The sequence below is a fragment of the Pediculus humanus genome, genomic scaffold, assembly GCF_000006295.1.
Source record: "Pediculus humanus corporis 1103172108277 genomic scaffold, whole genome shotgun sequence".
NCBI classification, from domain to species: Eukaryota; Metazoa; Arthropoda; class Insecta; order Psocodea; family Pediculidae; genus Pediculus; species Pediculus humanus.
Genome location: NW_002987846.1, coordinates 57758 through 71865, shown reverse-complemented (window position 1 = coordinate 71865; position 14108 = coordinate 57758). Strand labels below are relative to the sequence as shown.

The 14108-nt window shown below is 24.2% G+C and overlaps 1 protein-coding gene across 1 annotated transcript; it reads left to right on the top strand.

The window, feature by feature from the left end:
• Window positions 1–5887: 5887 nt before the first annotated feature.
• Phum_PHUM505420 (uncharacterized protein) lies at window positions 5888–6436 on the top strand (the record flags this gene model as incomplete). The annotated part of the gene is made up of 2 exons (XM_002430910.1): window positions 5888–6116; window positions 6186–6436. 2 exons carry the CDS (start codon window positions 5888–5890, stop codon window positions 6434–6436), a joined length of 480 nt encoding a protein of 159 aa, XP_002430955.1.
• Between the last annotated feature and the right edge of the window lie 7672 nt (window positions 6437–14108).

Here is a 14108-nt window from a genome sequence, read left to right as displayed (position 1 = left end):
CAGTTATAATAATAATAATAATAATAATAATAATAATAATAATAATAATAATAATAATATCAATAAAATTTATAAAAAAAGCTTTTCCTTTCTTTTATCAATAAGAATTAAAATCATTCATTGGCATTAAAACAAACATTTTTCATGTTTTCTCTTTCTTTTCCTTTAAATTAAGCATACGGCATTATATACTTTCGTATACCCCACCATTATTAACCATACAGTATCATATACTTATCCCCCACCATTAATAATCATACAGTATCATGTAATTTATACTCCCCACCATTATTAACCATACACTATCATATACTTATACCTCCCATCATTATTAACCATACAGAATTATATACTTTGTATTCCCCGTTAATAATCATACAGTATCATACACTTTTCTATCCCCCCCCACAATATTAACTATCATATACTCCCACCATCATGTTAACATACAATATTTTCCACATTACACATTCAAAAACTAAAATCAATTGATATAGAAAAACCAATAATTTTCCCTATTGTTTGTTCAGATATAAAGAAAACATCGAACAAAGTTAGTTTTCCTGGAATAAAACTAAACAACCTAAAAGATACATAAAAACAATAAACAATCACAGCATCCACAATGATAAACAACATTATGGAAAGTTTTTTAGAACCAATGAATACTTTTACAACAACAAACAATTTATCAATTCTTTTATTAATGTTCTCATCATTATTATTATATATATATAAACAATTAAATAAAATGTTTGTTTAACTTATACTCTATCTGTTCATGATTAAATAAAGAAATATAAAATTTTTTTTTTTTTTTTTTTTATTGGGATGTGTCAATAAACATAAAATTTCTTTTATTTCATTGTGTGAGGTTAATGTTTTTGTTTTGCTTTGTTTTGTAGCATTATAAAAATAATAAAATTATAAAATGAGTTATTTATATATGCGTAATTAAATGTACTGATGTATTCTTTTTAGAATTTTATTACCCAATATTGATAAAATTAAACCTCTTAAGATACTTAAATTTGACAAAAATTATTTAATAAGTATTAATTGTTATTATTAATTGTTATTACCTATTATTATTATTAATTTTAAATGGTTATCTCTATTTTTGATATTTAAAAAAAAAAATAAAATATTGAGCATTTGTATTTTTTCCAAGAAAAAGAAAAAGAAGAAGAAGAATATCGATTGCTTTTATTATTATTATTATTATTATTAATTTAATTTTTATACTTTTTTTTAACGGTAATTAAATTTGAATTTTTATCATTTGAAATAATGATGATTATAAAAAAAAAAAAAGAAGAAAAATGAAATAATAAAATTTTAATTTTTTTTTTTTTTTTCAATGTCAATCCTTTTAAAATTTTATCATTTTCAAAGGAAAATCTGAAAAGTGAATCTTCCTATACCTGAAACTCGAATTTAATGGGTAAAAATGATGATGGAAAAAAGAAAATTTTGTCTGTCACTTTCAACCTTTACCTATAAACTAGAAGGAAAAAAAAAAAATGGGGGGGGATCATGGAAGGGTATGGGAAAAAAAAAAAAAAAGGAAAAGAAACGAATGGAAGGGTATGAGAAAAAAAAAAAAAAAGGAAAAGAAACGAATGGAAGAGTAAAAAAAAAAAAAAAAAAAAAAAAAGGGAGGAAATTGAATAAATTCCAAAATCAGCTTTTCTTTTTCTCTCTCTTTCTCTCTCTCTTTATTTTTTTTCTTTAAAAGTCCTTTTTTTTTTTAGAAGAATCGAAAAAAAAGAATAGAAAAACTTTTAGGCTAATAGAATATTTTTTTAAAAAAAAAAATTCAATTACCAAAAACAAAATTAATAAATAAAAATATCTATAAAATTTATTAAAATGAAAATAATAATAATAATTATTATTAATTATTAACTTACTTAAACATATTTTCACGGTTATCAATTAAATATAACAATTTTTTAAAGTAAAATAAAATTTTAAACACTGTACCTGGCTCATAATCAATTAATTTTTTCCTCCATTTTGATGTTTCAACGGTTATTCACTTTTCAATACTGAACTTTGTTTACATTCGTTGGCCAATTATATAAGGAAAAAAAACCATAGAGTAAATAAATTTTTTTTTTTTTCGTGTTGGTAAATCACGCGGTTTTTTTTTTTTCGTGTAAGTAAATTACGCGGGTTTTTTTTTTTAAATTCAAAATTAAATCGAACGCGTTTGAAATTCAAAAAGGAGGGAAAAGGGGAAAAGGGGGGAAATTTTAATAATTTCACTGTGATATTTTCCTTTTTAAATTCATTAACATCAAAGGTAAACCCATCAATCATTTTACTTTAACCTTTTTAATAATAATGATGATGATGATGATGATTACTTTAATGATGATTAATCAATTTTCTGTCAATTCACGCGTTCCATATAAAAAGCATTTACGGAATTAATGTATTACCATTATTATTATTATTATTACGGTTTTCACGCCAGATGTTTTTTTTCCTTTTTTTTTTACCCGGAATTTTTTTTCATTTAAATAATTTATAAAATTATTATTATTATTATTATTATTATTATTATTATTATTAACGGCGAATTAAAATTTTATAAATTATAAAATTTATCGAGTAATAATAACAATAATAATGATAAAATATTTAAAAAAACAAAATTTTTGAAATTTAAATTTTTAGGAGGAGGAGGAGGAGGGATGAGGCATTCGTACTATGGAAAAAAGAAAAATTTTTTGTATTGTGTAAATTCGAAATTGGGATGATCTCGATAAAATCGATCATTCATATTTTTACAATTTTTTTTTTTTTTTTTTTTCATATATTCAACTATTTTTTCCATTGTCGAACGTTTTAGAGAGAGAAAGGGAGAGGGAGGGGAAGAGGGAGATAGGAAAAACAGAAAAAAAAAAATTTATTACTTTTCTAATGGCGACATTTTTCTCCGGCTTGAGGTACGTAGATAAGCTTCCATTTTTTTTTTGTTATAGAAACAATGAAAATGTCAAAGTTGCTGCGCCTCGACATTTTTTTTTTTTTTGTTTCACGTTCTGAATATTAATAATTTTTTTTTTTTTTCCAAATGTTTGTAAAGGAAAACAAAAACGTTTTTTTTTTTTTCCACCGCAAAAATTATTATTATTATTATTATTATTATCTCAGTTATTAAATTTCCACGTAATTTATATTAATTTATTATTACGTAAATTTTCCAAAAAAAAAATTATTACGCGTTTATACAATAATTTGTTCAAACATTTTTCCTTATAATTCGTTAAAATTTATTTTAACGAATTATAAGGAAAAATCGTATTAAAATTTTATTTTCGGAAAATTCTTACGTGATTCCAAGTTAAAATAATAATAATAATAATAATAATGATAATAATAATAACAAACATTTTTAGGCGATAATTTAAACAAATATTAAATTTTCTTTTGTGTAAAAATTGTATTCATTAGTCGAAGTTAATTTTTTTTGTTTTTCCGGGGGGGGGATAAGAAGGAGAAGGGGAAGGGTAGGGGGAAGAGTAAAGGGAAGGGTTAAGTAATAAACATAACGTGAGAAATTATAAAAAGTTTAATTTTTCTTTTTTTAAATGGTTTTTGTTTTGACTACCACGGGGTAAATATTTAATGACGTAACAAATGTTTAGATTCGAAAAAAAAAATAGGAGAGGGTGACAGGGGCGTTAATTAATTACGTTTTAAAAATAATAATAATAATGATTTTATCGGGGGAAAATTGAGATGAGGGGACAGGGGGAGAGAGAGGGAAGGAGGTAAAAGTTTTTTGTTTCGTAAAATATTTTTAAATAATGGTTTTGGAAAAGTTTTCACGTGTAGCCAATGAAATTTTTTTATTTTTTTTTTTGAAATTAATTTACGAGAGATAAAATTTTTGAAAACAAAAAAAAGGCGGGAATTTTATTATTATTATTATTTTTTTTTTTTTTTTTCGTCACTTTAATTTAATTCATAAATTTCGTTGCATTATTTTTTGATTGAGAGATTTAAAAAGGGGATGAGAGAGGAAAATTCATTTTAAGTAAGATTTTTTAAATAATATTTAATATTAAGATCAATTCACTCCCCGCCGAAAAACCCAACGATAATAATAATAATTGCTATTAAAAAAAACGGAAAAATTTATAAATAAAAGTGGAAAAATAAGTTAAAGAATTTTCCAAACCGATTTTTCAGACGCACGATACATGACAAACCGGATATCATTCTAATTGTTAAAAAAAAAAATTGTTTGATTTAATTGGATTATCCGGAAATAGAAATAGAAAAGATGTGGGAGACTCACAAAAGGTTTTCCTGGGACCACCGGGAGCCATGACACGTTCAATAAGATGATTTTAAAAAAATTTTTAACGAAACAATATCAAAAAAAAAAAAAAAAGGAAAAACTTTGTGGAAAACTGAATAAAAAAAAAAAATTTTACATAATGCGCGCGCGAAAGAAAAATTATTATTATTATTATTATTTAAACGTAATAAACACCTTTTATTTACTGTTAAACCTTAATTTAATTTACTTCGTTAAATTTTATTAAAAATTATGTAACAATTATTTTATGCAAAACACAAAAAGCTTTTTTTTTCCCCTTCTTTTTTTTTTCTCCTTTAAAATTTAAATAACAAATGGAAAACATAAAATTTTAATTAGAAAAAATTAAAAACAAAAAAAAACGGTTTCCGAAGGAAGGGATGAGGGGGAGCGGAGGGGAGGGGAAAAAAGAAATAAAAAAGAAAAAAAAATTTTGTTTTTAATTGTTATTAATTGCGTAAGAAAAATAAAAAATAAAAAAAAAAAAAAAAGGAAAAAGAAAATTATATAATAAATTAATTAAGAAAAAAAAAATTATTTGTTTGTTTTTAATTTAATTTAATTTAATTTTGTATTAATCGATAAATCGATAAATCGATATAATAATTTAGAGATATTATTAAAAAACAAAAATCACTTTTCATTTTTTTTTTTTTTTTTTTGGGTTGTTTGGTTGTTTGTTTGTGCGTATTTAATTTGATAAAATGACTTTTTCGTTTGTTTCATTTTTTTTTTTTTTTCGGTTTGTCACGTTATTTTTAATAAAGATAAAAAAGGTTTCGTCGGATAAAGGGAAAAAAAGGAAGAAGGGGGAAAAGGGGGGAGGAAAAGTAAAAACAGTAACAAAGCACCTGGAACTCACCTGGTTATTTATGGAAAAGTATTTTCTCTCTCTCTCTCTCTCTCTCTCGGTTAATTAATGTATTTTTAAATTTATTTATTTTTTCCTCGTTTGAATAAAAATAACTTTAAAGCTTTTTTTTTTTTTTTTTTAAATTAATTAATTGAATAAAATCATTTCGGTGTCAATTTTTTTTTTTTAAATTACACACACACGCGGAAAACCCAGCCCCCTAGGGCCGAAAAAAATGGCCCCGACAATAATAATGATTACTCTATGATTTTTCCCTCCCCCACCAATCAATAATTTAATGAAAAGGTTAATTTTAACGAGCCTTCATTCTACATTGTTTACATAATATTTACATTCTTAACGATGATGATAATAATAATGATAATAATCAAGAAGACAACATAATTTAAAATATACGTTTGTTTACATAATGATCATAAGTAAACAATAATAATAATAATAATAATAATAATAATAAAAACCCCAACATAAACATACATTTACAAGTCACACACACAATTATTTTTTTTTTTTTATTATTAATTTTTTTTTCTAAATTTTCCTAAGTAAAAAGTTAAAAATTTTATATAATAATAATAATAGTAATAGTAATAATAATAATATATAATAATTATTGTCGAAATATATATGTTATTTTAGAGAGTGAGAGAGAAAGAGGGAGAGAGAAAGAAAAGATGTTAATTCCAAATACATATCTTTATCACACGGCAGCATTGACAATGGTTATTTTTGGATTTTACGTATTTTCAAAAGGTGTTAAAACAAACGAATTTAAGGTATTACCCGATGGCACACTCATTGATTCATCTTCGAGTCAATTTATTAATTTTAGACAATCAAAAGCGATATTAACGTTTAAAACTGGATTCGATTTGTATCACACTATCGCCTACGGATTATCAAGTTTGTGTTTGTTAATAGATCTCGTATTGCATTCCGGATATTTAACATTGCCGGCGTTAATATTAACAGCTGGAGAAATTGTTACGGATTTAAGCGATTTCTGTTTGGCCGCTTTTGTTTTTTCATTTTACGTTAACGGTTTATCCGGAGCTCTTTACGGATTCGTTTATTTATGCTTGTTAATATTTGAAATTATTATTTGGTCTGGAACGTGTAAATTTCACGAAACGTGCAGGATAGAATCGAAAAAGAAGAAATTAATGAAAAAGAAATATATATGCGATAATCAAAATAATCAAAATAAAAATAAAATTAGTTAGCTAACTTTTTCCCCCCTCCCCCTTTTTTTGTTTTTTTTTTTTTAAAATAATTTTTATTATTATTTATTTATTTATATATCTATATTTTTTTTAAAGAATGATTTGTTTTATGTTCGAGAATAGTCCTTAAATCTAGGACGTATTATTAATAATAATAATAATAATAATAATAATGATGATTGTATAAAATCGTTAAATTTATTCAACGCCATATGACACAAACACACTCATTATTTTCATTTCTATATAAATTTTCCTACTACGTATTTATCGATCTCGAATTAATCATAGAATAACTTCATCATCATCATCATTATCATCATCATCATCGTATAAAATAGAAAATTCTAGAATATGAAACCTCACGATTTGTAACAAACGTCGTCGGTTGCCCCCCCCCTTTTTTTCATTTTATTTTATTTTTAACAACACGAAAAGGAAAAAAAGAAAAGTTTTTTTTTTTTTTAAACACTTTTTCATTGCAGGATTTATAATAATAATAATAATAATAATAATAAGGTTTAATAAGACGTTTGAGAACGTTAATTAATAATAAAAAAAATTAAAAAAAAATTTTTTTTTTTTAACGAGTTTTTATTATCATTTTTTTCGTTTTTTTTTTTTTTTTTAATTAAAATACAAAACTACTCACTTAACGTATATTCTTTGTTTTATATACTCTATGGTTTTTTTTTGTTTTGTGTTTTTTTTTTCGACTGGAAAAAATAAATGCGTAATATTATTATTATTAATACACCTGTATAAAGTTATAATCGAGTTTTATTATTTTTTTTGTTTTGTTTTTTTCTCCATATTTTTTGGTGTCCAACATGGGAAAAATCCATGAGTAAAAAAAACAAACCACAGAGGTTCAAATAATAAATTACATAAATTGGCAACACTGGTACAAAGTGATATAGAATTAAATTTTTACTTATTCGTTACGGTTGAAAGCATTAAAAAACAAGTCATCCGAATGATTTTTTCTTTCTTTTTTCTTTTTATTTTTGTATTCCTTTTATTTTTTTTTTCGCAAAAATAATAGAAAGAGAGATAAAGAGATAGAGATAGAGAGAGAGAAATTTCTTTTTTTTTTAAAACAAAACCTTTTAATTTTAATTTTTTTTTTTTTTTAAACTATTGAGGTCATGGCTGACTCTCAGTTAATATTAAAAAAAAAAATTCAAAAAGGTTTTGGATAAAGTTTTTCCTGTTAATCGTACATCGTATTCAGTTTTTTATTTACTTAACACGGAAGGATGTGTAATACCTGGAAGGTTTACGAACTGGAGTACAAAAAAAAAAAATGTTTTGTGTTTAACTTTTCTCCTTTTCCCTCTTTTAAACTACGGAAATTAGTTAAACGAATTTAATTTATCCAATTTTTCATTTTCTCCTCGAAATTAAATTTAGTATTTTAGTATCACATTGTACTCTGAACACTTCAAAAGGTTAATTTCTAAGAGAAAATTTATTATTTTTGTAAACCTTTTCAAAAATATAATAATAATAATAATAATAATAATAAATTTCTTTTTAGTTTTTTGCTTGCGTGTTTTTTTTTTTTTTTTTTTTTGCTTTTACAACAAAACTCTTCATTTTAAAGTTTTTTTTTTTTTTTCCTTTTTATTTACTTTTTTTTACTAAATGATGAATAAAAGTATTATTATTATTATTATTATTTTTTATTGTTTGAAAAAAGTTAACGTGTGAGTAAAAAAAAATATTCATAAAGAAAATAATAATAATAATTTTTTTTTAAATGTGGGAAATGAAAAAAAAAATAATAAAAGAAAAAAAAAAACGGGAACGGGATAACCAGAAGACCGAACGCTCTTTTTTTTTTTGTTTCCAGGAACAAAAACCCATAAAATTTTCACTGTTTAAACAGACAACCAGCCAAACCAACAAACAAACAAACGAAAAAGATAAAAAAAAATAAAAAAATTTTCAAATGATTTTTTATTATCGATTTTTAGCAAACTTTTAAAACGGAATTGATTTAACAAAAAAAAAAAAAAAAAATTTTTTTTCAACCGACAAAGATTTGAAATTTAAAAAAGAAGCATTTACAACCGGAAATAAAAAAAGAAAAGAAAGAAAGAAAGAAAAATTGAAAAGCTTTTCAAAAATCTGGCAATAAAAAAAAAAAAAAAAAAAAATGCGTATAACTTTTTTATTAGCGAATCGCCTCATTGTAAATATTCTGAGGGAGGGGGAAAGGGAGAAGGAGGAGGAAAAAAAGAAAATGGCGAAATAAAATTTGTTTAAATTGTTCAATTTTATAACCATCCTTCCCCCCACACACACACGCACGCACACGCACACCATCGAAACCGTTCATCGTTTAAATCAAAACAAAAATGAAAACACAATCGAGAAAAGTGTTAAAGGATTTTTATGTCAAACAACATTAATTACGATTTTGTAAATAAAAATTTCGAAATTATGTTTCGATATAAAAAAAAATGTCGGAGGATTTCAAATAATAATAATAATAAATACGAAAATACGAATTTTTTTTTAAATATATTATTTACGACCGGAAATTATTGGAACGATTGTTAATCTTATGCGTCACACACAATCATCATTATTTTTTTTTTTTCGTGGGAATAGATTTTCGTAAACTCCTGTCACTCCTGTTAATATAATTAAATGTTTTTCGTACAAATGAATTTTTTTTTTGGGGGGGGGGGAAGCATTGTGGTATCGTTTTCAATAATTTATTAATCAATTATGAATTTTCCAAAAAAAAAGGGCAAACATTAAGCTACGACCGGAAATTTTAAATGTCGAATAAAAATTTTCCTTTTTCCGTTTCTTTGGGGTAAAATAACAATGTAATTAGTGTAAAATTTCAAAAAGGTGATTCGAAGGTTTGTGAACAGGTGAAACTAATTTTGTTTAAAAAAAAAAAATCCCATGTTTCCGTTTCCGTTTGTTTTCGACAAAATTAAAATTCACGTACGACGATTTAAAAAATTTTTTTTTTTTTTTTTTACAATTAAAAAAATGTTTCATCGAACTGATAAAAGGTCGTGGAGGGTGGGGGTGGGGGTGGGGGGAATGGGAAGTCACACATACATCGTTGTAAAGTAAAAATTTTACCCCTCCCTCAAAAAAAAAAAAAGATTCATTTTTTTATCACGAACGAAGAAAAACGCGAACGCAAATTTTAACGACGATAGCGACGGTTTAGAAAAAAAAAATGGCGGCTTTTTAAATTTTTTTTTTTATTTTTGCGACATTTTTCCCTTTCCTTAACTTTTGATGTAACGTTAAAAAAAAATTATTTTTAAATTCGTTCGATCGAACCAAAAAAAAAAAAAAATCTCACAAAAAAAACCGTTTTTTCGTTTAAATATAAAACACGTGCACGTGTATACACGTGTGCGAGAAAATTTTTTTTTTTTCAACGTAGCGTGTAATTTAAATTATTATTCGGGTTGATGTTGTTGCTTTTCCTTAAAAAAATAAAAAAAGGAAAAAAAAAGGTTTTTGCATAATTTATAATTTATTTTAAAATAAACATCGTCGCCGTCGTCGTCTTTTTATTTTAAAAAAATACATTTTTCGACAGCGCGTCATAGAGTAAAAAAAAAAAAAAATAACGAAACGAAAAACGCCGTTGCCTTTCCTCTCTTTCTCTCTCTCTCTCTCTCTCTCTCTCTCTCTCTCTCTCTCACTTTTCTCTTCGGCTTTTCCTTGTTACGTTTTGAAAATATTTTTAAAAAATTAATCATTAACGTGGTTTTAAACAATTTTTTAACGAGATCACTATTACCACTGCTACACCACTTTACTACTGCCACTACAAAAATAAAATAAAAGATTTTAATTTGATTTAACGTAAACTATTTTTCCCTTATCGAATATAATAATAATAATTATTATTATTATTAATTTTTTTTTATCATTACACTCTCGAACAAACAGACAAACAAACAAATTCTACTCGTTAACAAACAGACAAAAAGTTTATATTATGTTATGCATTGCAATTAGTTTTCATTCTCTCGAGAGAAGAAATTTTTTTTTTTTTTATTTATTTATTTTATTTTGACAACTTGAAATCGTGATCGGAGTTTATAAATAAAAAATGGCGGATATTTTTTCGGACGAATGAAATTGTGAGGGAACTCAAAGGGGAGAGGTTGGGCGGGGGGAGCGAAGTGAGGGGGAAGCCGGGAACCGGAATGTAATCGCGATTTTTCACATCCAATTGAATTTTCAACAACAAAAAAAAAAAAGAAGAAGAAGAAGAAAAACATTTTGTTTATTTATTTATTTATTTATTTTTATTTAAGATGATAAAATATAAATAAAAATTTAAAATTTTTTTTTTTTTTTTTACTTAAGAGTATACGAAAAAAAATATTTGTTGTGAAATTTTTGTGTGAGTGACGTAAAATTTTTTTCCTATTGCGAAAAGGATTTAAGAGAAATTTTTTTTTCTGATGTGATGATGATGATGATGATGATACACAATTAATATCGCTACTACAATAAAAAAAAAAAAAAAAAAAAAAAAAAAGGAATTTTCTTAATCCTTCTTTACCCGGATTTTCGTAGGATAGGGGGGGGAGGAAAAACCTATAAAAGAAAAAAAATTAAAAGTTTTCCCTTTGCTTTTTTTTCCTTTTTTTTGTTTCCTTTTACCTTTTTATTGAGATAAATACAAAATAATTAATTTGAAATTTTAACATTTAAAATTAATTAATTTTCACGACCATCGCCATCACCACCACCACCACCACCGCCACCGTCACCACCAACTCTACCCACATCATTTAAATTTAAATTTTCTTCAAGTTTTTTTTTTTTTTTTCATAGAAATAAATAAAATTACGTTACAATGAAAAATTCGAATAATAAATTTTTTTCCTTTTTCTTTTTTTTTTACGCTTTAAAAAAGTCAAGAGAGAGAGAGGGAGAGAGAAAACGTTGTCGACTGGAGAATTTTTTTTTTTTCCACGTACGTATAAAATTTCGTATAAAAAAAAAATTTCGTTTTTTTTTTTTTTCTTATTTGATATTTGATCTTTGATCCTAATAGATTTTATTTTTATTTGTTTACCTGAGAAAACAACAACAAACAACAACGACAACAGCAACAATAGAATTTTCGTCAAAGGAATAATAATAATAACAACAAAAAATAAATAAATAAATAAATAAAAATTTTCTCTCTCATTTTTTTTCTTTTTCGACAATTTTACACGAGCGTTTTATTATTGTTATTAATATTATTATCATCATCCTCATCATCATCATCATCATCATCATCATCTTTGTATTTTTTGTTTTGTTAAGTTTTTTTGTTATTTTAACGAAAAATATCTTAAAATCACGAAAATTTTATTTCGTTTAACAAAACAATAACGAAAAAAAAAAAAAATTCTAGGTAGGGGGGGAAATTCAGGTTTGAATTTTGTTAAAAAATGACGTCATAATAATTTACAATTAACAATTCTTTTGTTTTATTTATTAATAATAAAAATCAATTCGTAAATTAAAAGAAGGAAAACAAAATGTTGAAAGAAAAGGAAAATTTATTTACTTCTTAAATTTATTAAAGAAGGAAAATGTGTCGTCCATTTTTAAAAAACGAAAAGAAAATTTAAAAGGGTAAAAAAAAAATAATAATAATAATCTTCAAACATTTTTTTCCTTTTCTATTAACAAAAAAAATGTTAACGAATTGTATTTTTCACCTGGAATAAAAAAAAGAGAGAGAGAGAGATGATTAGTCTAAAACGTTTAATTTTTGGTAACACACACACGCGGAAAACGGTTAGAAAAAAAAAAAAAATTTTCCCCCCCCCCATCATCATCGTTTTATCATTTTATTAAATTATTTTATTATCATCATCTCGATGAGAACCTTTTTTTGGATAATTATAGAAAGCGATAATAATAATAATAATAATAATAATAATAATAGGAAAATTATTTTAGTATAAGAAAAATTTGTCAATGACAGTTGAAAAAAAAAATTTTTTTAATACATTTTTTCTTGATTAATGAGAATTAATCAGCATTATCATCATCATCGTTATCATAATAATGACGTCGTGGCAGTAGATTTAAATAAATTTTTTATTTTTTATTTTTATAATTGCTTTACGCGTGTAAATAACACGAAAGAAAAAAAAAAGGAAAAAAGTAAAAATTTTCATTTATGGTAAAAATTACTCCTACGGCGACAATAAAATCCGATGAGTTTATTTTTTTTTTATTTCTCTCTCTCTCTCTTTTTCTCTCTCTGACTCTCTCTCTCTCTTTCTCTCTCTCATTGTGCGTATTCGATTTTTTTTTGTCATTTTCATCATAAGGTTTTTATTGTTAAGACTATTATTATTTTTTAAAGCCGTAAAAATGCGTTTTAAAAAATGAGAGAAAAAAATGGGGGATGAGAAGGGAGAGAAGGATGAAGAGAGATAGAGAGAGAAAGAGAAAGAGAAAAAAAATTTGATATCGGAAAAAAGAAAAAAATTTATTTGGGATTTTTTTTTTTTACAAAGAGGAAAAAAGTAATTAATTAATTAATTATCGATCGCCAATCGAAAATAAAAACTTTAAAAATCAAAAAAAAATTCCACCCCCTAACTTCGTAAACCGCGAAAATGAATTTTTTCGTTCCCTCCTCTCCCCTTCCCCCCTTCCCCCTCCTCGAGAAAAAAGAAAATATTTCAATTTTTTTTTTATTTTTTTATTCGTAATCTATTACGTGCTATAATCATCATTATCGTTTTAAATAATCATCGAATAGTTTACGATAAAAATCATTAATAAATAAGTTAAAACACACAAATCATTATTATCATCATCATTAATAAATAAATAAATAAATAAATAGAAAACTTACTTTTATTGACGAATCATTTTTTTTCTGTTTGCTTGTTTTGTTTTTTTATATTAATTATATGATTAATTTATTATTATTAGTATTATTATTAATTGTGTTTAATAAAACAAATTTTATGTAAGAACAAAAAAAAATCACACAAAAGAAATAAAACTTTTCCGTTTCCTGTTTCCGGTTCGATTAAATATTTATGACAACGAAACGACGAATGATGAAAAAAAAAAATTATAACTGATTAAATTATTATTATTACTATTATTATTATTATTTTTATAATTAAAACTATTGAAAAAAAAAAAAACAAAATTTATTAAATATTATTATTTAAATAAATAAATAAATATTATTATTATTATTATTTAACGTTAATAATAAATAAATGTTTTCCACCGGAGATCCCGAGCACGACTGAAAACGTTTATCGACTGCTGCTCCTGAAATGCTCGACGGAATAAAAAAAAAAAAAAAATTCTTTTGAGTTTCCTCGTCAGAGTTTTTACTTTATATCTTTCATATCATTTTCATTCTTAACAATTATTATTATTATTATTATTATTATTTAAAATCGATATTTATCCAATGATGATGATGATAATACTAATAAGAAAAAATATTTTGATTGTTTTGGAAAATTCATTTTTGTTTTTAATTATTGATAAATTTTTTTTTTTTTTCAGGGTGATGAGAGGGAAGGCGGGGAGGGGAGTAGAGGGGAGGAGGGGGGAAAGGATCGGGATGAAATGCGGTTAATAATAATAATTATTATTATTATTATTATTAAAAATTATTTTTATAAATAAA